General features: G+C 41.8%; 1 protein-coding gene across 1 annotated transcript in view; it reads right to left on the bottom strand.

The window, feature by feature from the left end:
- CDH2 (cadherin 2) overlaps positions 1-26,912 on the bottom strand; it is a 248,906-nt gene that overhangs the window by 200,190 nt on the left and 21,804 nt on the right. Inside the window, exon 2 of the mRNA XM_027526255.1 lies at positions 16,587-16,698. Coding sequence (XP_027382056.1) covers positions 16,587-16,698 — 112 coding nt within the window. The remainder of the gene's footprint in view (positions 1-16,586; positions 16,699-26,912) is intronic.

Raw genomic sequence — 26,912 nt, 5'->3', positions numbered from 1 at the left:
CATGGCAGAAAAGCAGAGACCCTTGAGCAAAGCAGCACGTTTTCCATCCCTGTCTTGATACGTCCCCTTCCTAACTAACCTTGTAAACCAGCTTCTCCTGCCCCCGCAGTCATGAAGCCTGTGCTCCCACCATCCTCACCAACCAGGATGCAACTCGCTGAGAGTAACAGAAATGCCTCTCTCACTGCCTGACACAGTCATCAGGGCTTATCAGCTAACATGACAGGAAGCCCAGGGATGGAAAAAGCTCCAGATTATATTAACTCAGCAGCTGGGTAATTGCATCGGAGGCCAAGCTTCTCTCCATCTCTCCTCTCTGCTTGGAAGTGATGGATTGGCAAGAAATGTCGAGTTATTTAATTCCTTGTCTTCGTCCAGAGAGGAAGAGAACCATGGAGGCAAAGGGAAGGAGGTGTGGGGCACAATGATGAGGGGTCAAAGACTTAGAGAGAAAGGGTGAGAGGAAGCAAAATTTCTCTAAACTTGACCTCACTGATCCAAAAGTTTCCACTGTGGTCATAGGAATAAAGCTATGATGTCTTGTCCTTATGGGGTTGCAAAGAGTCGGACATGACTGAGCGACTGAACTGAACTAAACTGAACTGTCTTGTCCTTAGAACTGTAGGTGAATCAAGCTTCTAAATATATGAACTGTACAGTAATCAAAGAATGAATCTCAGGAAAGGCCGCCATGATGCCAACTACACAACTGATTTGCTCAGCTTTATTCACCTACTGTTTACAGCTTTTCAAGTCTGCTTCATCCATATGGTCCTCTCCAGAACCCATAATTGCCTAATTCTCCTTCCATCACTGGCTGACTCCCACCTCAAGAACCAGCTCAGCTCCTCATTCTGGAACTCTAGGGTCTTTGGGATGGGATAAGTGCGTTAGTGTTAGTTGCTCAGTCGTGTCCAACTCTTTGCGACCCTATGGACTGTAGCCAGCCAGGCTCCTCTGTCCATGGGGATTCTCCAGGTAAGCATACTGGATTGGGTTGCCATTCCCTTCTCCAGGGGATCTTCCCAACCCAGGAATTGAACCTGGGTCTCCCACATTGCAGGCAAATTCTTAACCATCTGAGCTACCAGGGAAGCCCGGATGGGATATGGGGGTCACAAGGAGTCGGACTAACACTACGTGAAAGTGAATAATACTTTCACTTTTGTCCCACCAGTCTACATTTTGCTAAGTTTTCTCCAATAAAAATCTTCCTCCCATGTCCATCTGATCTCAGACACACACCCCTTAACTATTGCCTCCTTATCTATTCAAAATGCCACTCTGCAAAGTATAGTTCTCAAAGGATGCCTCCTCCAATACCTCATCCCTGTGAGGGACCAGAGGGTCTGGTCCCTGACTGACCTGACTTTTCAGCACACCCTGTGGAGGCAGCATAGTCCATCAGGAAGAGCATGGGGGCGGACACCCTACTGACCCAGACTCAACCCCTGGTGCCACCACTTGCTGATGGAACACCTTGGGGAAATCACTTTAAACTGTTTGCATCTGAATTTCCTTGCCTGCAACACAAGTAGAAATGAAAGTGTCTATTAAGCACCTGGAACATGCAGTCATTTGATAAATTTAAAAAATCTATTATCATTATTGGACTCCCCAAGTGGCACTAGTGGTAAGGATTCCACCTGCCAATGCAGGAGACCTGAGTTCGATCCCTGGGTCAGGAAGATCCCCTGGAGAAGGAAATGGCAACCCACTTCAGTATTCTTGCCTGAAATTGCCATGGGCAGAGGAGCCTGCAGTTCAGAGTGCCTCAAAGAATTGGACATGACTGAGCATCACATATCATTATAGAACCTTGGAAACTTTTGCTTTTATACAGTCTTCTGATGCTGTCTAGAGCTCTCACACATTAGATCTTCACTTCAGAGCAAGTACTCTGGGAAAACAAAAGATTCATCAATTTCTGTCCAATGAGCTGCATCTGGCAAAACCAAGATGGGGCTTTATGTGGGCTACCTACATCTTCTCTCATCTTCCACAACAATGAATTTCTATTTCTTAAGTAGAAAATATTCCGGGGCATACAGTATGCTGGGTAGTGATCTGTGGTCATTTTGGAAAAGAAAGGTTGAGACAATGGACCCTGTGCACCTTGACTGCCAACAAGGACTTTAAAACCCCAGGCAAGTAAGGTATTCTGGCACACGCAGGGGGAGGTGAGAGAACTGAAGGGGCACGGAATGTTCCACCTGAAGCAGCCTTTCTGGGCAGCACTGCTCTCATGAGCCGGAGAGGAAGGACTCTGTGCAAGGGACAGAAATCAGAAGACAGTGTGCAGACTACCTCCAGCCACTCATTACTCTTACAAGTGAGTCACCTCAGCTTTGTGAACTCAGTTTCATTACACGAACATAGAAACGCTTCCCTTCCGCACCCCCAGATGCATCCCATCTTAGCTGTCCCTTGGAATTTTGGGCCATCAATATAATGTTTATGAAATTTCTCAGCAAGTATAACATGTTTTATGCAAATGTAAAAAGCAAAGGCATCACTCTGCTGACAAAGGCCCATATTAGTCAAGGCTATGGTCTTTCCAGTTGCCGTGTACGGATGTGAGAGCTGGACCATAAAAAAGCAGAGCGCTGAAGGATCGATGCTTTCAAACTGCAGTTCTGGAGAAGACTCATGAGAGTCCCTTGGAAAGCAAGGAAATTAAACCAGACAAATCTTAAAGGAAATCAACCCTGAATACTCTTTGGAAGGACTGACGCTGAAGCTCCAGTTCTCTCGCCACCTGATGCGAAGAGCTGACTCATAGGAAAAGACCTTGATGCTGGGAAGGATTGAGGGCAGGAGGAGAAGGAGGTGACAGAGGATGAGATGGTTGGATTTCATCACCAATTCAATGGACAGAGACAGTCCATGGGGTCTCGAAGAGTCGGACATGACTTGGCGACTGAACAACAAAAAAACACTTATAAATAAACAATCTGAATATCGAAGGTAAAGTGATTCTTATACATTTCAACACAGTCTCGCCCAAATGTGCATATTGCAACCACCAGACATTATATATCGATAATGAGCAAGACAAAGGATGTATCCTATTCTTAATTGCTTAGCTTATTTAAATGGTTGCCTGGAAAATAATAAATTATGATTTATGGGTTAAGTCATTAGGACACTTAAATATCAAACTACTAAGCTTCTGAGAATGTGGCACTAATAGGGATTGAGAGTTCACGCCATCTACTAATTTGCTAATCGCTAGTAAAGTGACAATACCATACTGGGGCTTCATCAGTTTGAGTAGTCAGTGTGAGATTACTTCATAAGGGAACATTTTCCTACAATATAAACGCAACAAGATGCTTTAATAAATGTCTTCTACATTGACAGAACAGATGACAAGTCAACAAAAGACACCATAGCGAATCAAAGTGACTGAGCTGAAGGAATAATTACATATATGCATAATGTGAAAATCTGCAGGATTTAATTTCACAAAGGAATCAGCAGAACAAATATTCAGCTCTGTCAAATTTCTGCTCTAGTCATTCCATGAAGGTGGCCCCTTATTTTTGTCCTTTAAAACTACATAGAAATGCTCCAAAGAAACATTTACAATTTAAATAATTGCTAGAAATGGGGACTGTTTTCCCCACTACCATAAGTAATAAGTGTGAGCTGGGCTCTGGTATATTCCAAAGTAATGCAGACAGACTTCCTTAGCCAGGAAAGAAAACAAATATTTGCTGAAAACATGTTAGGAACACAAATACTCCCCAAGCTCTGAAAATTTCCACATCAACACTCTGTTAAATTTGTAATACCTGTTAATCTGAGAATATTTAATTTACATAGAAATTCTGAAATAAAAGACAAAAGTAAAAGAACTTGCCCTTATTTGTTGGGCTTGAAAATACCATTCAATGCACAGCTCAATAAGGTCAAGGGCAGATGAGAAAGGAGAACTTCGAGGAGGCCAACTGATACCAGAGGAAGATCAAACATAGCCTACTGGGTGCTTCCCCTCAGACAGAAATACCCTTGGTTAGACTACAACATTAGCCAGTGAATGAAGGGGCCAGGACAAGAGATTTCAACCCTAGAATTAGAACTTACAGATCATTTCCTGTGATGAAGTTTTTTGTTTTTTTTTTTTATTCTATCAGATAAGTGAAGAGCCTTGTTCTCCAAGTATTAGCACTTTTTTAGAACTTAATAGTCTCCTCATCTGAGCATCTGATAAACTAAATATTCAGATGTTCAAAAATTAACAAGAATATAATGATAGTGGACACAGATATGTTCCAAGTGTTAACACAAACAAAGGTTTCATCAACATCTATTTTAGAAGTTGATCCAAATCTGTTCCAAAGACAGAAAGTGGGCTTCTATGTAAAAAAAGCACTAGAGAAGAGGCAAGGTACACCCTCCAAAATATAACACCTCTAAAACCATCTGATCTATGTTTCTGTCATGTAAATACAGACTAAGGACCGACTGTGGAAGTCAGGCAGAGACTACCTTTATTGGAGTCACCTGGAGTCCATCTGTAAAAACTTGAATGTCTGAAAACTAATCATATTGTTTTTTTTTAAAGAAATAGAACATTGGCAGAGTAATCTCCTGTACTTTTTAACACAGACACTAGAAACAAAAGTTTGGAGAAGGCAATGGCACCCCACTCCAGTACCCTTGTCTGGAAAATCCCATGGACGGAGGAATCTGGAAGGCTGCAGTCCATGGGATCGCTGAGGGTCAGACATGACTGAGCGACTTCACTTTCATTTTTCACTTTCATGCATTGGAGAAGGAAATGGCAACCCACTCCAGTGTTCTGGAGAATCCCAGGGACAGAGGAGCCTGGTAGGCTGCCATCTATGGGGTGGCACAGAGTCGGACACGACTGAAGCGACTTAGCAGCAGGAGCAGCAGAAACAAAAGTTACACTCAAAAGAATAAGAGCATATGAAGAGTGCAGAGCCATGGAACAGTCAACTTAGGAGGTTGTGCAATTAAAATCGGATGAATTCGTACGTTACAGGGACACTTCCTCATAGACTGGGAACCTTACAGGGAGGAGAAACCACCTCCATCGCAAAGACTGACTGGCCCCTAGAGTGAGGCCCAAAGGAGGCACCAGTCAGTTCAGTCGCTCAGTCGTGTCTGACCCTGCGACCCCATGAACCACAGCACACCGGCCCTCCCTGTCCATCAGTTCAGTCCTCAGTCGTGTCTGACTCTGTGACCCCATGAACCACAGCACACCGCCCTCCCTGTCCATCACCAACTTCCGGAGTCCACCCAAACCCACATCCATCGAGTTGATGATGCCATCCAACCATCTCATCCTCTGTTGTCCCCTTCTCCTCCTGCCCTCAATCTTTCCCAGCATCAGGGTCTTTTCCAATGAGTCAGCTCTTTGCATCAGGTGGCCAAAGAACTGGAGTTTCAGCCTCAACATCAGTCCTTCCAATGAAGGACAAAGGAGGCATGGCCCAGTACAGACACCCGTCTTCAAAAGTGGCTGGCATTCTCAATTCCACTCTTAAAACAACAGGGTATGATGATGTTTCCATTTGGGAGAAAAAAGCGTAAAAGTCATGTTACCCCCCAAATTACAGCAAACGAAAGCATCCACAGAAGGAACCACACTGTAGAAAGAAAAACAGTCCACACTGAAGAAAGAAAAATAATAGAATGAGGTGTCAGTGACTTTGCCCTAAGCAAACCCTCACCAGGGTACCCTACAAAAGATTCAACAAAGAATAATTAAAACAAGCAAACTTGAGAATCCTGAGAGACAGGGTTCAAAACACAGAGTTACCAAAGTCCAAAAAAACTAATAAACAAACAAAAAAACAGTGTTCACATCTCCAAATGCAATAAAAGGTTCATTTCTGTTCTATCAATTTAGGGGATAATCATCTACTCAGATTGAAGTCCTCAAGATGAGGACTTACTGTAACAACTATAGATGTGCTTTAATAAGATATGTGCCTTCTTAAAAATAGATGATTTCTATTTTCTGTTAAAATGAATGAAATTCATTTTTCAGCAGGAATGTCAAACAGTAATAATTGGGGTAATCTAAATCCCCTGTTATTTATACCTACACATGTTTGCAAGGGATCACAATAAACTGCGGAAAATTCTAAAAGAGATGAAAATGCCAGATCACATGACCTGCCTCTTGAGAAATCTGTATGCAGGTCAGGAAGCAACAGTTAGAACTGGACATGGAACAACAGACTGGTTCCAAATAGGAAAAGGAGTACGTCAAGGCTGTATACTGTCACCCTGCTTATTTAACTTCTACACAGAGTACATCATGAGAAATGCTGGGCTGGATGAAGCACAAGCTGGAATCAAGATTGCCAGAAGAAATATCAATAACCTCAGATATGCAGATGACACCATCCTTATGGCAGAAAGTGAAGAAGAACTAAAGAGCCTCTTGATGAAAGTGAAAGAAGAGAATGAAAAAGTTGGCTTAAAGCTCAACATTCAGAAAAATAAGATAATGGCATCCAGTCCCATCACTTCATGGCAAATAGATGGAGAAACAGTGGAAACAGTGACAGACTTTATTTTTCTGGGCTCCAAATTCACTGCAGATGAAATTAAAAGACGCTTCCTCCTTGGAAGGAAAGTTATGACCAACCTAGATAGCATATTCAAAAGCAGAGACATAACTTTGCCAACAAAGGTCCATCTAGTCAAGGCTATGGTTTTTCCAGTAGTTATGTATGGATGTGAGAGTTGGACCATAAAGAAAGCTGAGCGCAAAAGAATTGATGCATTTGAACTGTGGTGTTGGAGAAGACTCTTGAGAGTCCCTTGGACTGCAAGGAGATCCAACCAGTCCATCCTTAAGGAGATCAGTCCTGGGTGTTCATTGGAAGGACTGATGTTGAAGCTGAAACTCCAATACTTTGGGCCACCTGATGCGAAGAGCTTACTCATTTGAAAAGACCCTGATGCTGGGAAAGACTGAAGGCAGGAGGAAAAGGGGATGACAGAGGATGAGATGGTTGGATGGCATCACCGACTCAATGGAGATGAGTTTGAGTAAACTCTGGGAGTTGGTGATGGACAGGGAGGCCTGGCGTGCTGTAGTCCACGGGGTTGTGAAGAGTCGGACACAACTGAGTGACTGAACTTAACTGAACTGAATGTCTGCAATGGGTCTTTTCTCCATTGCCTGACATGGAGAAATCCTATTTTAAGAAAACCAAAGAACATGAATTGAAATAAAATCTTAACATTGTCTCAAAGTTGCTATAGGCTGAAACTCATCAACCACTTTTTGATCATTTAAGAATTTAAAGAATTTGTGTGTGTGTGTGTGTGCATCTGTGTGTCTACACATTTGTGTATGTTGTTTACTCCACTGATTTGGGAGCTATTGTCATCTACAACTTACAGATGTTGTCATATGCCCCTCTGTTCAAATGAGGAGTTATAACAAATACTGGCATTGATTCCTGGGGCTTCTATGTGTCTAGGTTGCCAGTTGGGGTCTCCAGATGGTATTGATGTTAGGGCCTTTTTGCTAAAAAAAAAAAAAAAAAGAAAGAAAAAAAATCTATTTACAGGTCTAACGTGTGAGTTCAAAAATCATTTTTTTAAGTGCAAGATGGTAAGCAGTTCATCTGAAAAACACCCACGAGTTTTTGTTAACCACAGCCCTATTAACAAGAGCCAACAGGATGATGGAGTGGTGCCCTATGCCAAGTCCACCCTGGGCTGCAGTAGTGCAGCATCTCAGCCAAAGGCAAGAAGGATGGCTCGACAGCACAGGCAGGACTCAGAGGCTGTGCGTTCGGTTGTGGAGGGAAGCTCACTTTCCTCTGGTTGAAAGGGAAGGGTGAACCAGAATGTTCAAACCCCACTGAAGAAATGGTCTGATGTGCAGCCTGCGGCAGAGATTTCAGGAGCCGAGGTGATGATGCTCAAGTATTTGAAGGATCTCTCAAGGTAAGTTTCCACTGCAAGGAGTTTGCCCGTCTTGCTGACCAGCATTGCCCTGTTCCTTGAAAAAGACTGGCATGTGATGAACGAGCAAAAATACTTGTCGAATGAAAAATGACGAAATGAATGACCTCAGAGGAAAAGAGAACGCACTCGCTGCTCCGTGCGGTGCCAAATGACGAAATAGGCACCAGCGGGTAAAGATTTTAGGAACATATGCTTCGGTTCAACTTTTTCAGAAATCGCTTTTTAACAGTGAGAGCTCTTCGGTGACGGAGCACACTCTGTAAAGGAATGGTCTCCTCCTCCTGGGGGGAGGAGACGAGCAGTGGTATTCTCGCAGAAACTGGATAACCATCTGTCAAGGATGCTCCAGTGATGAAAACCCTGTTTACATCATCGAACACCACAAGGGTTTCATTTTTATCCTAGCTGCCATTTCTGAAGAGCAAACCTTCTGCTGACATAAAATCATCAAGCTGAAAGGAAGGATTTTTAAAACCTTTTCAGGAGTGACTCAACAAAAAGTGCGAGAGTGGTTCCCAAATGTAGGTACATAAGAACATCTGTGCGGCTCGTCTTAAGGACAGATTTCTGAGTCCCACGTGATCTCATTTCTCTAGTCCACTCCAGGATATTGTCCTAATAATTGTCTCCTCTCTTCTGCACCATCACTTTTCCCTTCCCTACTAGAGTCTTTGCCATCAACATGCAACCATGTTGCATGGGATGCTACTCCCCCATCCTTAAAAATAATCCTCATTTTTATTTTAAATTTTTAATTGGAGAATAATTGCTCCACAGTATTGCGTTGGTTTCTGCCATACATCAACATGAGTCAGCCATAGGTGACCATATGCCCCCTCCCTCGTGAGCACCCCTCCCAACTCCTACCCAGTCCCACCCCTCTAGGTAGTCACAGAGCACCTGATTTGAGCTCCCTGAGTCACACAAGTAAATTTCCACTGGCTATCTATTTAATTTTTTAATTTATTTATTTTTTAATTGAAGGATAACTGCTTTATAGAATTTTGTTGGTTTCTGTCAAGTTAGCTATCTATTTTATATATGGTAATTTATATGTTTTCATGTTACTCTTTCAATTTGTCCCAACCTCTCCTTCCCCTACTGTGGCCACAAGTCTGTTCTCCATTTCTGCCCTACCAAAAAAACAAAAAAACAAAACACCATCCTCGGTTGAATCTGCTTCCCTCTCAATTGCCACTCAATTTCTTTTTGTCTTTAGAAAGGAAAACTCAATCTGTGGCCAGCTTCCCACCTCCACACAACTATAGAACACACCAGAATCAAACTCACCCAGTTACCATTATGCTGTGAAATCCATGGTGAATTCTCAGTCCTCATCTGAGCTGACCCTTCAGTAGCAATGGGTACAGAGGGTCACTCCCTCCTTTGAAATACAACTTAATTTGCCTTTGAAGGTACCAGATCCTACTGATTTTCTCCTAACTCTCTCTGGTCACTCTTTCTCAGTCTTCATTACCTCTCTGTCTTTTGAATCGTATCTTTAAGATAAGAAATCATAGGGGACTTCCCTGGTGGTCCAGGGTTAAGAATCCTCCTTCCAATGCAGGGGACTCAGGTTTGATTCCTAGTCAGGGAACTAAGCACTCACATGCTGCAAGGCAACCGAGCCCATATGCCGCAACGAAGACCCAGCACAGCCAAATTTTCTTTTTTTTTTAAAGTAACAAATCAAAACTGTAAAGGGATGAGAAAGCTCCTGTATAAAATTTTAACAGCCATGTATCCCCAACATCTGAGACCCTAATCAAAAACTATCTAAATATTTTCCAGGAAATGCCCACTATCATGTTGATAAAGGCATAAAACCAACCTCTGGGGTTTTAAAAAAGCTTCCTTTATTGAAGTAGAGTTGATTAACAACATTGTGTTAATTTCTACTTTACAGTGAAGTGTTCAGTTATACACATATACACATCTATACAGACACTCAATCATGCTCTTTTCCATGATGGTTTATCACTGGATATTGAATACAGTTCCCTGTGCTACACAGTGGGACCTCGTTTACCTCCATTCCGCCTCTTAATCCCGACTTCCTAATTCCGGAGTGCTCAAAGGCTCCATACGAAAGCATTTCTTTCTTTGGTCTCTTCCTCACACTGGGTGAAAATCCTCTTAGTGATTTCACCCTGGCTCATGACTGTCCTTCATACACTTAGAAGTACCCACACTGCAGCCCAGACCATTCCACTAAACCCCAAACCTATACCAAAATGTCTTTATCCATCTTTGACATTCATCTCCACACACGCAAACCAACTCCTGATCATTCCCATCACAGTGACTAACAGCCTTCCCAGGATTTGGACCAAATATCACAGAGTCATCCTTGACCCCTCTTTTCTCACACCATCCATCCAATCCATCAAACTCTGCCAACTCGACTGCCAAAATATATCCCGAGAATAAAGTTGGGCTTCCATCTCCTGCTACATACAAAAATTAAAATGGGTCAGTGACCTAAACAGAACTAAAATCATAAAATATCTTAGAAGAAAACATAGGAATAAATCTTTATGTCCTTGAATTTTGCAACAGTTTCTTAGATGTGACACCAAAAGCAAGAGCAACAAGAGGAAAAACAGGTAAGTTGTACGTCGTTAAAGTCAAAAACTTTTGTGCATAAAAGGACATTATCAAGAAATTGAAAAGACAGCCTAAAGAATGGGAGAAATATTTACAAATCATCTAGTTGATAAAGATCTAGTATCCAGAATATATATAAAAAAACTTTAAAAATGAAAACCAAACAATTAAAATATGGGCAAAGGACCTGAACAGACATTTCTTCAAAGAAGATACACAGATGTCACACAGCCTTTGCATGTGCAGTTCGCTGTTAATCTGCATGTTCCTCTCTCAGTTATCTATAGCACTTGCACCACATGCAGTATCAATTCTTACTCAAATGTCTCCCATACAATGATACTCCCCTGACCATCCTATTTCAGCAAAACCACACATTCTTCCTATTTCCCTTCTCTGTCTTATTCTTCTCCATAGCATCTAACATAAAGTAAATCTTATTTATTGTGTTTATTTTCTACTCTCCACCAGAGGCTTCCTATATAGCCTAAAAGGACAGACAGAAAGGGGCCCTCAGATCTTAGGAGGGCAGATTTTAAACCATTCAGTGCCTGCTTGTTAACACGTTTTCATAGGTGAAGTGTGACTTTCTTCAACACAGTTCTGGTTGCTATTTTGTGAGACAGCAGACCTCGGCTACTCCAAATTACTGAAGGATATAAATAACTGCAAAGGACTTAAAATAAAGAAGTGACCACCCAAACTGGCTTATCTTGGTTTACAGGACTGCATTAAGAAACCTAGACCTAAAACACATTGCATCAAAAGGGATATAAAAGCATGCCAAGTATTAAAGTCTAAATGGTTATGATGAAAACAAGGATGAAATTTCCTAGTTCTTATGTTGATATTACTATACACCTAATGGCTCTTAAAAAATAACTAACACAAGGTATTAAAAATACAAGCTCTCCACCCCGGAGAATCTACATGGCTGTATTTCATTTGTAACTCCTAAGAGCCAATCATCAATATCCAAGAGAACCATCTCGAAACTTAATGCCTTTTCTCACAATTGGAAATCAGTGGCTCAAATGATAAAGAATCTGCCTGCAATACAGAAGACCCGGGTTCAGTCCCTGGGTTGGAAGGTCCCCTGGAGAAGGGAATAACAACCCACTTCATATTCTTGCCTGGAGAATCCCAGGGACAGAGGAGCCTGGTGGGCTACAGTCCATGGTGTTGCAAAGAGTCAGACACAACTGAGTGACTAACACACACACACAAAGTTAGCAAAAGGCTGTATAAACAAGTTGCTTCTAACCCTACCTTTTAAATATCTTAAGACATTTACACAAAACAATTAAAAAAAAAAGATCTATCAAAATAAAAAATGCAAATTAAAACAAAAGCCAAGGTTTCCTAACATATTAGTACAAGCCTGGAACAGAGAAGACCTGCTTAAGATATAGATGGCTCCCAAATTCAGTAATGCATATCATACTTGAGCAGTCAGGTTATTTTTAGAAAAAGTAGTGCATAGTGTATAGTTCTACTAAATAATAAAAATGATTTCTGTACTGTTGTCTGAAGATACCATATGAGAGCTTTCTCCCAGAGTGTTAATGCAGAGAGGAGCCTCAATCAGTAAGTAAACTAATCTAAATCAAATTCCATCTAGTTGAAAATAGTCATCATGGGCTGCCCAGAGTTGGTGAGTCTGAATGCATTACTGAAGAGCTTCTTGGTAATTGCAGGTTGCTATTTATGTTGACCAGAGTTGGAGGAGTTTACTTAAGCGAGATGTCTAAGCATACAGACCACCAGTGCAAAACATACAGGAAAATCACTCATAACATCCACACTAAAAACAGCCTAGACGCTCTCTGTGATGCTGCAGCGTGGTTGTTATTTCCTAGTGTCAGATGCACTGCTGGTGACAGAATGAAAATTTATGATTTCAGTTATTTTATTTTCAAGTAATGTGCTACCACAAGAGATTCTTTCTAGTTCAGTGGAGTGTAAGTTAAATATTTGAGACTAAATATTATTTTCAAAAGCCCTAAATTTCTGCTTGTAAATAGGTATGCACAAAAAATACTCATGGTGACAATCATCAGGAGATATTTTTTAATCACAGGGGGACCCCATGGACTGTAGCCTGCCAGGCTCCTCTGACCACGGAATTCTTTAGCCAAGAATACTGGAGTGGATAGCCATTCCCTTCTCCAGGGGATCTTTCCGACTCAGGGATAGAACCCAGGTCTTCTGCACTGCAGAAGCCACCAGGGAAGCCCTGCCTTAGACTCACCAATTCCCAAATGTGTCTAATAACACAAAAGCCATGGTGCCAAGTGGGAAATAAAGACCAGTTCTCAGACTTATCACAAGACACATGGACAGGTAGGCTAACTCATGTTCTTCCCTGTGTTACTCCATAATGGTTTTTTTTTTTTTTTTTCTTTAATCATTGTCATTAGCATCATCACTAAATTAAGTATCAGAAACATGAGTTCTAATTCCAAATCTGTAGCTAACAATCTAAAGCACCGTATAATCATGGGAAAAGCCTGAGCTCCAATTTGCTTATCTGTAAACTGAGGGGATTGGCAAGAAATGCTTTTAAAACAGAATAGAAAAATAGCAAAGTAAAAATGATGACCTAAACGTATTAAAATTGATCCTAACTTACAAAAGGCAAACCCAGAGGATACCACAGGATAAAAAAAGGAATGTTTTTCATCTCAGGGGAAGTAGGAAAATGAAAAACACTGTAAAATTCAGTGGTTATGAGGATGGAGTAAAGAACAAACATACTTTTAGCCATGAAGAGAATTCTACAAAAATGTGAAAAAAAAAAAAAAGTCCATTACCTTTGGCCTAGGAATTTTACTTTTGAACACAAATCCCAAAGAAAATATCCGTAAAGAAAAATCAAAGTTCGCTAAAAACGAATCTCCATAGCAGCACAATATGTGTAAGAGAAAAATTGGAAGCAACCTGTAAGTGCAAAAATAGAGGCACAGTTAAGAAAAATCTGGTTTTGCTAACGAAATGGAACAGAGGCCTGGATAGCCACTTTTTTTAAAGCACTGAACTTTTTTTTTTCAAAAGAGTGGAAATATTTGACATGATATAATAGGAAATGTGAAGGTTGATCACAAAATACCTCTGCCCTCTTTATGATCTTACCAAAAACTCACTGATGAAAACCAGAAGAGAAATTGGAGGCATGGAACTAGCTCACTGGGTCCATTCTTTCTATGAAATTCATTACAACAGCAGAAAATAGAAGGGGCAGGTGGGGAGAAAAGAATTCTCTTTAGACAAGAGTCCAGCTTTTCTAACATGCCTCTAACATCTTCTCTCTCTCTCTAATGCTTCATGTTTTTCAAGCACTTTCAAAAAAGATTGTGACTTCACTGTTTGAAGAAGAATCAGCATTCATGGCACTTACACACTTGAAAGTTAAACTTTTGTACAAGGTCTAGTGCACCAGGAATCGACTCTACAAAACCATTCTATACCTGTGTTTGGACAACGGCCCTCCTCTCCCCAGAAGTCATCAGGGGGAAATGAAAGGAAGCATCAAGGGTTAGGAGTTACAATTTCAACAGGCTTTTAGACTATAACCTCAATAAGGGAGAAACCCGCCACAAGGCAAATGCCTTGGAAAACCGTTGCGTATTTCTTATGCACAATTACTTGTTTCCTTGAACACTATAAATCACTAAACCACGGCCAAAGTCATCACTCTTAGCCCAGCAACAGATTACTCTCAGCTTTATAATATACATGGTGAGTGCACTTAGCACAGAACATAGAATTCATGAACGTAATTATGACTTGGTATTTACTTGGGTTAAGTGTACACAGCCACCTTTGGATTATCATGTCACTATAAACTCCAAAAAGGTATTAATAGAAACTTTTTTTTTTTTTAAAAAGGAGAATTCTTCTCAGTAATGATTCTCCCAAATACATATAACTGGTGACAACACTCTTGTAGAAAGGAATGGTATGTTTCACAAAAATCTTCCTCCTTCTAAAAGAATAGTTTTTTCTATGAGCCAATATTATATCAGAACCTTATGTCTGAAGTATTAAGATGCTGGTGATGTTAACATATTTTATGAATGATAAAGGAAAAAAGTAATGATGTGTCAGAAGAGAAACAGCTTTATTAGAAAGGCTAAAAGATCAAAATGGTAACTACTAGGTATACCAAACGCAGAGAAATTCTACCAGAGACTGTCATGTCATAGACTTCCCCCAGCGGCTGCTAGGGCACAGAGTCAAAAGTATTCTCAATCTTTTATACTGACAACTCTAGAAAGTCCCAAGTTTCTAGGTTATACTAAAATGATACTGGTAATCAGTTATGCCCAGTTTCATCACCAGCATGATCCAATAATTTAAAAACAGGCTTTCATTTTCAAAATTATTCAGCATAACAGCATATTTCACCTTAAATCAATGGCTTCCAGAGACAGACCATATGTTTATTCTTAATCAGCAAATTTCAATGAGCTTTTAGAAGAAGGAACTAGGAGAAGGAACTATCCAATTAAGAATGAATCTCAAAAGTAAAATGTAAAAATGCAAACAATTCCAGTGAAATTTTTGATCTGGAGAAATTACTTTCTAGGATTTATCAAAATATTTTTCAGCATTCAAATACTACTTAAGATCACATAGGTAGGTCCTAAGATGCCACGTAATAATTTACAGATTTGAAGATGACAAATGTGCAGAACTCTGAGACTTGTATTAAATTTTTTAAAAAATCTACACACTTTGATTTGAATTAAACCTCTATTGCATCAACCATTAGCTACTAGGTGATATAGCAATTCAGCATTGAGACAGACTGATTTAATATTTACTCATTAAAATATCATGTGATGAGAAAGGGACAGGAGGATGTCTTAAAAATAACTTCAGAAAGATCACATATGTGTGAGCAAATCACAATCAGAACAGAAATGAAAATAAAAGGATAACTGGCAACAAGGAACTTCAGTAGCTAAGGGGCTATTTACATTTCAAAGTCCTCTGTCTATGGTATTCTTAGGTATGATACCACAAAGGTCTGTCAGAGCGACAGAGTCTTCAATTAAGGCTGTGTGCTACAGGCCTGTGTCAATTAATTAGTTGAGGTTCCACAGATTTTCTGAAAGTGGCTATCTAAAACAGCCTCAGATATATGCACGATTTGTGGGGAATTAGAATTTAAATACAACTTATTAATGAATTCTTCCTGCTTTCCCATTTCTATGACATTTTGTGTAATGATAAATAAGTCCATGAAAATATGGCTAACCAAAATTTTATTTGCTTTCAATTAGAGGTAACAGAAGGGGCTTTCAATTTCGTTTTTGATTTCAACTTTTACTTAGATTTTATCTACACTTATTGGCAAGAATTTTCATATGATATCCATCAATATAATGAATCTGATCCATAGTTAGATAGGAGATGAGTCTATATTGGAAATTCACATGTATTACAACTAAATTAGCTATCCAGTAATTTCTATAAACAATGGTATAATAAAAATACAAATTTCATGCTTTTGCCTTGAGATTTTACCTGCTAAATCTGCTCATTATAATTTTGCTAAATGTTAGTTTTGACATGTCTTAGCAATTCTTTGATTCGAAACACTAAGCAGACGATAGCTGTAAATAATGTTTAAATCAGCAGAATCAGATATTCGGTAAATATGATCTTCTACCATTAAATCAGCAGAATCAGATATTCGGTAAATATGATCTTCTACCAGAAGTAAAATGTAGGCAGAAAATTGTAAAAATTAACTGTGTGATGGTTTCCACCATAAATGAAAAATGGAAGAGGTTTTCAGGAGATCAGGAGCCTTCTAGTTGTGTACATAAGAGATTTATGAGCTCTTCTGTAATCCTAAAATAAAGTCCCTACAGTCTCATTATAGGGACTGTGAAAAATTCATACTTGTACAGTGGAGATCATTTAGAAACTTTTTAACAGTGAATGGTATTTCAAGAGCATTGGAGCTGAGTGTACAAATGTATCTTTTGAGGTCATACCATTGAGAAGGGGCTGTCCTTCCAGCACATCCCGGGACAAGACTGCACTGTACACATCTTCAGGAAATCCAGTCTTGCATAACGAAATCTCCCCAGAAGCCTCCACGGAAGCCTGCAACACAAGGAAAAAAATGTGTGCCGTGATCGCCACCTCCTTCAACGGAGTAACATCCCACTTGGCATGAAGCCTCGCTTTTCCCACTATTTTGTACAAATAACCCCTTTGTTTTCGGAGTGGTTACAATTAGAATGTAGAGGGCAAAGGGTTAATCTTTTTGATAACTGGAGTAGAAGAAACAAATCCCACTTGTCTTAAACAGCAAAATCGAAATAATGCACATTCCAGGATCTTCTCAGGACTGAACATTTCCATTAAAATGGTCATTGTGAATGAAAAACTCTCAACTGAGGCCGAGGGGGAAGAAGTAGGGGTGAGGAGACAGCCAGGAGTTTTGAGGCTCCATATATCACCATCATTAACTCAACTTTTCAAGAAAAATGTACACATTCCAGCATATTGATTTGTATGCTGCTACTGCTGCTAAGTCGCTTCAGTCGTGTCCGACTCTGTGCGACCCCATAGACAGCAGCCCTCCAGGCTCCCCCGTCCCTGGGATTCTCCAGGCAAGAACACTGGAGTGGGTTGCCATTTCCTTCTCCACTGCATGAAAGTGAAAAGTAAGGGAAGTCGCCCAGTCATGCCCAACTCTTAGCGACCCCATGGACTGCAGCCCACCAGGCTCCTCCGTCCATGGGACTTTCCAGGCAAGAGTACCGGAGTGGGGTGCCATTGCCTTCTCCGATTGATTTGTATATTCCCATCTAATTCTTTATGAAGTTTGTTTCAATATGTTCCTGAACTAAAAAACTGAAATGCTGATATATTTACTGCAGGGTACAGAGTGTTTTATACCACGTAAAAGCAATCAATTGAAAGTATATATTTCTCTAGACTCACAGACATAGAAAGAAAACAAACACGGTTACCAAAGGGGAAAGGCAGGGGAGGGATAAATTAGGAATTTGAGATTAACAGATACCCACTATTATATATAAAACAGAGAAACAAGAAGGACCTACTGTAAACACAGGGAACTATATTCAATATCTTCTATTAACCTACAATAGGCTTCCCTGGTGGCTCAGATGGTAAAGAATCTGCCTGAAATGCAGGAGACCCAGGTTCAATCTCTGGGTTGGGAAGATCCCCTGGAGAAGGGAATGGCAACCCACTCAGTATTCTTGCCTGGAGTATCCTCATGGACAGAGAAGCCTGGCAGGCTACAGTCCAAAGGGTCATGAAGAGTTGGACACGACTATCAATTTCAATAACCTATAATGGAACAGAATTTGAAAAAGAATATATAAACTGAATCACTTGGCTGTACAGCTGAAACTAACACAACATTGTAAATCAACTAACCTTCAGTTAAAAAAGGAAAGTGTATTTTTCTCTAATTTGAGGGCAAGGACACATTAAAAATGTAAATAAAGATTAATACAATTATGTTTCCTTTTTATACTTAAAAATTAGAAAGTTGCGATCTCTTGCCATCTTCCTCCTCATCACATATACTCAGTGGGCTTAAAACTCAATCATACCAAGTGCTATCCACCTACCCCTTTGAGTTAATTTCCTCACTACTTCCCTTTCTTTCCTACTTCCTACTGACATCATCACAGGATGATTAAGCCTCAGTAGAACTCAGGCATCATTTACATTAATTACAAAAATCTTTGGGAGGTGGGAGGGAGGTTCAAGAGGGAGGGGGCCTATATATACCTATGGCTGATTCATGTTGATGTATGGCAGAAGTCAACACAATATTGTAAAGCAATTATCCTTCATTTAAAAGTAAATAAATTGTTTAAAATAACCTTCACCCAGTCCTGATGGCAATCCAAATACAGGAGGAAGAGAGTGGACAGAAGCTGCCTGAGGGAGCAGCTTAATTTCAAAGTTAAGGAGGGGGCGTAAATTTCAAAAGTGGCAGGGCCAGCCTTGTGAACAGTCTGCACTGTGGAGAAGAACCAGAAATTGGGAGGAAGGAGAAAGGGAGACCCCAGAGATAGACCTCAAAGCAACTGTTTGAAGGAAGCCATACAGCGCAGATTCACAAGGGAAGGACTTCCTGGGTGATGCATGGGAAGTGTCGCAGACACTAAAGTTGCAAGAATCCAAACTGATCTAAAATGTAAACAGTTCTTTTCAGATCTGAGAAAAACAAGAAAAAAAGAACATGGGCTTTTCTAATCTCTCAGAATCTAACTTAAAATTGTATTAGGAGCAACAGTGAGATATTAGATCAGACCCACCAAAGTACAAAAATTATTAAGTCTGTTATGGGCAAGAAAAGATTGTCTCAAATCAAGGGTACAGAGCAATCAAACCCTTCACTGAGGTATCAGTGAATGTGACTACAGTCACCATGGAACATTCTAGTAAAGATAATAGTAGACATATCCTGCAGGTATATTCTTGGGAAAGTCTTCCATGAGTGCTCTAGTCAACATGTGTAGGATTGTCCACTTCAGCACAGTCGTAACTGCAAGAGCTAGAAACTATCTCAACGCCCATCAATAGGAGAAGTGGGCCAAAAGATTTTCACTTCGTCAAGGCAGAAATAGCATTAAAAATGTAAGAACTGGAGCTACATTTATCCACAAGGTTCCATTGCAAAACAGATACTCAGTTACTTTAACTTCCATGTAAGGTTAAGAGAGAAATTTAACTATAAATCAACCTAGGAATGACTATTATCTTTAGTGAGTTCAGAAATCTATTTACAAAACTTTCCAAAATCAGATCGGTACCAAGATACACTGCAGTCTAAATCTTTAGAAACTAAAAGTAAAAATCCAAAGCATGATTGATGACAGTTTTTATATATAAGGTTTACATTCAAAAGGTAATGTAATACATATGTAGCAAGAATATAAAAATCTACAAGGTACTGATAAGCACCAAATTTAGGAGAGTGGCTATCCCAGGGAAAACGAGTGAGAAAAAGCACCAGAAAGAATCCTACAGGCAGCTTTGATTTTATTTGTCGTAATTCATTTCTTTCCAACAGAATCTAAAGCAAACAGGGTGAAACGTGAAGGTGCGCACGGGCACAGAATAATACGTATGCATCGCCTCCTATATACCCTGCCTGCTCTGCGTATTTCAGAATGAGGAAGAGATAGTATCTAGGGCTCTCTGATCAGTAAGAACTTGGGCTTTCAACAGCCATCAAGTTTGGGACACTGGGTGATATTTTGCTATTTGCCAGCTGCAGATATCCAACCATTCATCCTGGGCCTGACACAGAGTAAGCACTACTAGTTAGCTTTTCTTTAGGCTAACTATAACAAATAAAGAGAAGTCCCAAGTTCACCACAGCAATTGGACCAATGTGTTGTAAGCCTGTGTCCCAGTGATAGGTTAGGGGCCAGGGACCTCTTGATCTCCAGCCTTTCTGCTACAGCGGGGGGCCAGGGCGGGAATCCAACCCCAGGAGGTAGATGATAACAGAGGGGAGAACAGGACAGAAGTAAACAAGGGTCACACTCCATCCTGGGGGGTGGGGTCAGGGCAGCATGAGGTTTTCTAGGTGAACTCTCAGAGGTCAATGAAATCTACAGACTAGAGGAAGTCTGTCATCTCTTATTTAACTCCACTCCGAGTGTCTTATTTTCCAGTGGACCTGCCCCACGTGCATGTGTGCTCAGTCAGTTGTGTCCGACTCTGTGACCCCAGGAACTGCAGCCCTCCAGGCTCCTCTGTCCGAGGGATTTTCCAGGCAAGAATAATGGAGTGGGTTGCCATTTCCTCCTCCAGGAGATCTTCCCGACCCAGGCACTGAACCTGCCTCTCCTATTTCTCCTGCATTGGCAGGCAGATTCTTTACCACTGAGCCACTTGGGAAGCCCTCTGAGTGCTAAGTTGCTACAGTGTGTCTGACTCTGTGCAACCCTACAGACTGTAGCCTGGCAGGTTCCTCTGCCCATGGGAGGAACAAGAAAAATGGAGTGGGTTGCCCTTTCCTTTTCAGGGTATCTTCCTGACACAGGGATTGAATCCTTGTCTCTTGCCTCTCCTGCATTGGCAGGCGGGTTCTTTACCAGCTGAGCCAGCGCCAGGCTTCTGGAAAGGGCCGGAGAGTAAATATTTGAGGCTTTTCAGGCTACAGAGTCTCTATGGCTCTGCTGTCATAGTGCAAAACTGGGTAAATGAATAAATGTGGCTCTAGTCATTTAAATAGAACTTCATTCATGGACACCAATATTGAAATTTCATGTAATTCTCAAGTGTCAAAAAGTAGTATTCTCTTCATGATTTTTTAAAAAGCATTTTAAAACTTGAAAAAGATTCTTGGCCCCAAATCCGGCATCGAGACTCAAGTTTATGGATCCCTAGACCAGAAAGCTTGGAGAAGGCAATGGCACCCCACTCTAGTACTCTTGCCTGGAAAATCCCATGGATGGAGGAGCCTGGTAGGCTGCAGTCCATGGGGTCGCTGAGAGTCGGACACGACTGAGCGACTTCACTTTCACTTTTCACTTTCATGCACTGGAGAAGGAAATGGCAACCCACTCCAGTGTTCTTGCCTGGAGAATCCCAGGGATGGGGGAGCCTGGTAGGCTGCCGTCTATGGGGTCGCACAGAGTCGGACACGACTGAAGCGACTTAGCAGCAGCAGCAGCAGACCAGAAAGCTAAGTTTTATAAAACATGGCCATCTCCCTTAATTCTCACAGTAGCCCCCTGAGGAGAGTGAAAAGAGCTGCAGTTTACAAATGAGCAAAGAGATGCTCACTCAAAGGTGAATACCCATGCTCTCACCTCCAGGAAGAGGAAGAGGCTAGATTCTAACCCTGGAGGCTTGCCAAGTAGGACAAATAATTACAATTCTTTGCAGAAACATATACTGAGTGTCCACTTGCCAGAAACAGAAGGAAACATTGCCCTGCCCTTAAGAAGTTCAAGGCTTCAAGTGAGAGCAAAGGAGAGATGATTGCAGTAGAAAGCGGCAAGTCAGAGGTAACAGGACACAGAGGGGGGTGAAGAGAGCCCAGGGCAGGGATCTGGGGGCCTCCAGAGATCCCAGGGGGGGCCAGGCAAGGGGATGGGGTGCGGGGAAACCATCCCAGGCGGTCAGTGCTCGAGCCAGAGCAAGGCAGCAAGAAACAGCACACTGCCTGGGGAATTACAATGAGTTCTGTGTCACTGGAGTCTAAGAAGCAAGGCAGGGAGTCAAAAGTTGAGGCTGGTGAGTTAGACGAGGTTAGATCATAGATGGCTGGGGGCTTGGGGTTATTCCGTTGGCTGGGGAGAACCAGGCATACGTTTTCAGCACAGGCAGACTGTGTTCGAGAACTCTCTGATGCTTCGTGGGAAACGTGTGTGTATCGGGGGGACAACAAGTGACAGGTTGGGGACAAGTTAGGGCATAGATGTGAATCAGGCAGGGGCTGAAGGATTGAGAAAAGGGGTGATTGTATCAATATACAGACAGTTAAAAATGATTCATCGGGCTCAGTGAGGGCAGGGCTCAGAGTGGAAGGGAGGGTGGGAAGGAGGGAAGGAAGGAGGGAGGAGGTTTTGCCCTCCTCTGTGTTTCCAGCTGGCTGACCATGGACATGAGTGGCACAAACTAAGAAATCTAATCGCAAAATTATAACGTCAGGAACAAAGTGCTACAGCAGCAGAAGAGGATGATAAATCTGCCTGCGGAAATCAAAGAAGACTGCATAGCTGCAGTGACATTTAGGCGCTGTCTTTAAAGATGATTAAAAATTTGCCAGGAGAAAAGAGGAGGAAGTGGGAAAGGGCATCCCAGGCAAAAGGTGCAGCAGAGACAAAGGCCCTGTTGATTTATAACGAGCGAGCAGTCAACCCAAACAACCCAGGGCTTTTCCACCAGGCAACTGTTGACTCGTGGCTTCCAGTTTCTTTGCTCTGATTCGGGGCCCCAAGGGGCAGCAATTACATTTAACCCTCCAAGATTTTATCTTGAGAAATTAATAACTCCATCCAGATTTAGTCATTACCCCTGTCTGCATCAGCCCAATGTCTTCACAGTGATGCTGCTCAGATTCTAAAGACGGGGCGTGATGCATGCCCAGACACGGCCCTTCCCACCTACCCAGAGCCATACCTCCAGGCTCTCGGAGGGGCAGCTCAGGTTTTCAACACGCCAGAGTGCCTGAGTTTGAATCCTGCCCATCTGGAGTAGGAAATGGAAACCCACTCCAGTATCCTTGCCTGGAAAATCCCATGGACAGAGGAGCCTGGCAGGCTACAGTCCATGGGGTCACAGAGTGAAGTATGGCTGAGCACACACACCTGAGAAGTCCCAGTTCCCCTAACCTGTAAAATGAGACAGCACCCACTCAGAGGGTGGGTGTGAGGATTACACGAGATAATGCGTAAAGCGCTTAGAATAGTGTCTGGCAACTGGTTATTCGACGCATTAGCCATTACTAATAACAGTATTAATACTATCATGACAACATGGCTCTACCTCGTGGTATGCCTGTCCTAAGGTCCAGTTATTCCTAAACTTACTCAGCACAGCAAGTCATCGGGACAGTCGCCAAAATTTCTGATTCCTGGGCCCTGACCCAAGATTCACTAAAACATAATCTCAAGAGATGTGGTGGATAAACTGGTATATTTAACAAGTGCCCATGTAGCAATGGGAGAGGGTCCCATATTCAACCCAATACCTCCGTCTCCCCAATCCTTTCTGAACTCCACATACAGGCATTCTTGACTTTCTGCCCCAGTCTCCAAGTTGAATATCTTTGTCACAAAAGGAAATAAAGAAACAATTATTTTTTTTTCTGTTCTGAACAATTTCATGCTGTCTCCTAGCCACTGTGTACATCCGAAAATGAAATTTGCCAACCAACCTGTCCTCATTACTGGTTGGAGAATTCTGCCCCAGGTCAGCACGGGGTCCTCTCTTCCTTTATCTGACCACCACATCCTCTGAATTTGGCTTTTTAATTGGGACATTATCCCATCCCCAGTTCACTAGTAATTTCCTTAGTTCTCCATAATTCTTCAAAGATGAAAGCAGTGGGCGAGTCCTCCCGGCCCACCGGGAGGAAATTCACAAAATTCACACTGGCCAGAGGCTCTCAACTCATTCAGTGCTGCTCTGCGCGTCTGCACAATCAGCTCCCCTACCTTGTGTTTCAATTTCCTCTTACAAGTATTCTACTCTCCCTGGGCTGAAGATCAACCTCCTTGTCTTAAAAGGAAAGGAGCATAATGGTAGGAGAGGAGTTCTGCGTGCCTGTTAGGATCGGTCTATCTGTTCCGGTTCTGAACCTGTGATGACATCCCTTTCGTTCTCATTATATTTTCCCCATAGTCTCAGGACCATGAGCTTTCAAGCTGAGTCCACGACTCTTTGAGGTTCCTATTATCGGGGCTTTTTTTTAATAGTCTTCCTTGGTCACTGACTCCATTTTCCAATTTCCTCCAAGTCACTCCTGAATCCAAGCTCTTAAAACACTCCAGCAAAGCCATGGTGGATCCTCCCACCCCCTCTTCTTTCTGATCAAGATCATTTATGGTGTCTGGCTCCACACTGCACATCTGAAGCAGCGCAAGCCTAATGGAAGCTTTCTCTCTTCTTTCTGGTTCTGAAGACTACCTATGCAAAACCTAGGCTTTGCTGATTATCAGAAACTCTGAAATGTAATCAACTGGATGTTTGGGGTCCCCCTGCCCCTCTAAACATCGAGGTCTTCCGGTGTTCCCTTCCAGACATTCTATGGTCAGAATGCAGTAACAAAGTACTGAGAAGTAGGTGATCAAATGCAGTCCACCTGATTTCCCTGGCGGTCCAGTAGTTAGGAATCCATGCTTCCACTGCAGAGGGTGTGAGTTCGATCCCTGATCAGGAAACTAAGATTCCACATGACCTGCAGTGCAGTCAGGAACAGACAAAAAATGCAGTCCACAAAGCTGGAAACCTGTTTTCACTTTATATGTCTGCTCCCCTCATTCTTTATAGAAACAAAGGCAGGACTGTGTGTAATACCTTAAGACTGGGGGCTCTGAACAAACCTGCTTAATTAAGTTTAAACCCTGGCTCCCCTCCTGCTACTAATGTGACCTTGACATGCTTTATAACTTCCATCTTCACCTCAGCTTCTTCCTTAATAATAGTACCAGCCTCAAAGAATGGCTAGGAAGCATATCAAGGGTTTAAAAACAACACCTGATTCACCATAATACAAGGGTATACACACATACAGTAGCTGTCATGATATTACTGTTGCTTTGTGCCTGTAAACAATTTTTTTTGTGGAAAATTCTGAAAGAGATGGGAATACCAGACCACCTGATCTGCCTCTTGAGAAATTTGTATGCAGGTCTGGAAGCAGCAGTTAGAACTGGACATGAAACAGCAGACTGGTTCCAAATAGGAAAAGGAGTTTGTCAAGGCTGTATATTGTCACCCTCTTTATTTAACTTATATGCAGAGTACATCATGAGAAACGCTGGACTGGAAGAAACACAAACTGGAATCAAGATTGCCGGGAGAAATATCAATAACCTCAGATATGCAGATGACACCACCCTTACGGCAGAAAGTGAAGAGGAACTCAAAAGCCTCTTGATGAAAGTGAAAGAGGAGTGAAAAAGTTGGCTTAAAGCTCAACATTCAGAAAACGAAGATCATGGCATCCGGTCCCACCACTTCATGGGAAACAGATGGGGAAACAGTGGAAACAGCGTCAGACTTTATTTTTCTGGGCTCCAAAATCACTACAGATGGTGACTGCAGCCATGAAATTAAAAGACGCTTACTCCTTGGAAGGAAAGTTATGACCAACCTAGATAGCATATTCAAAAGCAGAGACATTACTTTGCCAACAAAGGTTCGTCTAGTCAAGGCTATGGTTTTTCCTGTGGTCATGTATGGATGTGAGAGTTGGACTGTGAAGAAGGCTGAGTGCTGAAGAATTGATGCTTTTGAACTGTGGTGTTGGAGAAGACTCTTGAGAGTCCCTTGGACTGCAAGGAGATCCAACCAGTCCATTCTGAAGGAGATCAGCCCTGGGATTTCTTTAGAAGGAACGATGCTAAAGCTGAAACTCCGGTACTTTGGCCACCTCATGCACAGAGTTGACTCATTGGAGAAGACTCTGATGCTGTGAGGGATTGGGGGCAGGAGGAGAAGGGGACGACAGAGGATGAGATGGCTGGATGGCATCACTGACTTGATGGACGTGAGTCTGGGTGAACTCCGGGAGTTGGTGATGGACAGGGAGGCCTGGCGCGCTGCGGTTCATGGGGTCGCAAAGAGTTGGACATGACTGAGCGACTGAGCTGAAAGAATTTTTATCTCTTTGCCACATGAATGCTGGGAAATATTTTTAAAGAATTTTGTAGAAGGAAGAATACTGAAAAGAAATCAAGGTGACAGAATAAAAATTCATTTACAAACATGGTACAAAAGAAAACGAGTAAAATCCTTTCAAAATAGGTGATGTGTGGAGTGGAGGTGCATAGTGATGGAAGAGGGGGCAGCTTTAGTAATACTTTTATTATACCTGTATGTCCTTCAAACAACATAAGCAAATACAAACAGTAAGTGAAGACATCATGGTAACAGAATAATGGAACTCTTCAAGATCAATTCCACATAACTGATTTTTGAAAAATTTTTAATCTACTTTATCACCATACAGTTACATTGGCCAGATTCTCTACATTTCACAGGATTCCATCCATGATGGGGGAAGGCTATGTTAAGATTATTCAAGAGATAGTGCCATTCTTTAAAGATTTTTCTCTGTGTCAGTCATGCCATTGATGACACGCTGAATTTCAGATCCCAGGAAACATGCTTGAAATGTGCAGACGTTTAACCCTGGACGCTAATATTTTTTATTTTGTCCCGTACAATCCTGCAGGGAAAGCACAGTATTTTGGACAGGTTCTTCAACTCCTTCTTGCCTCCACGATACGATCTAGACCAGCTTCGGTGCAAAGAATACTTGACCGAGGCCAAAACACTGCCCACTGTGACCCACCTGATGATTTCCATCTTTACTTCAATTCTTCTACTAGTATGGGTCCTTGAATATCTCTAGTAACGATTATTTTATTTTTTTGATTTCCACTTCTTTTAATCAAGTAACGACAAAGAAAATAGTCTGGTCCAGGAACCTGACAACCATGCTGATGCTGATGAGGAGCTAGAAGACAGCACCGCAATATGACGACTTGACAGACAAAAAATCAGAGTGCCTCATCGGAGATGTGGTTTGGAGTGTGGACTTTCCAAGAGCTGAACCTATCAAATCTCAGGACTAT

This window comes from Bos indicus x Bos taurus, chromosome 24 (genome assembly GCF_003369695.1).
Source record: "Bos indicus x Bos taurus breed Angus x Brahman F1 hybrid chromosome 24, Bos_hybrid_MaternalHap_v2.0, whole genome shotgun sequence".
In the NCBI taxonomy this organism is placed as follows: Eukaryota; Metazoa; Chordata; class Mammalia; order Artiodactyla; family Bovidae; genus Bos; species Bos indicus x Bos taurus.
Note: the sequence above shows the minus strand (reverse complement) of the source record. Positions and strands in the feature narration are given on the sequence as shown.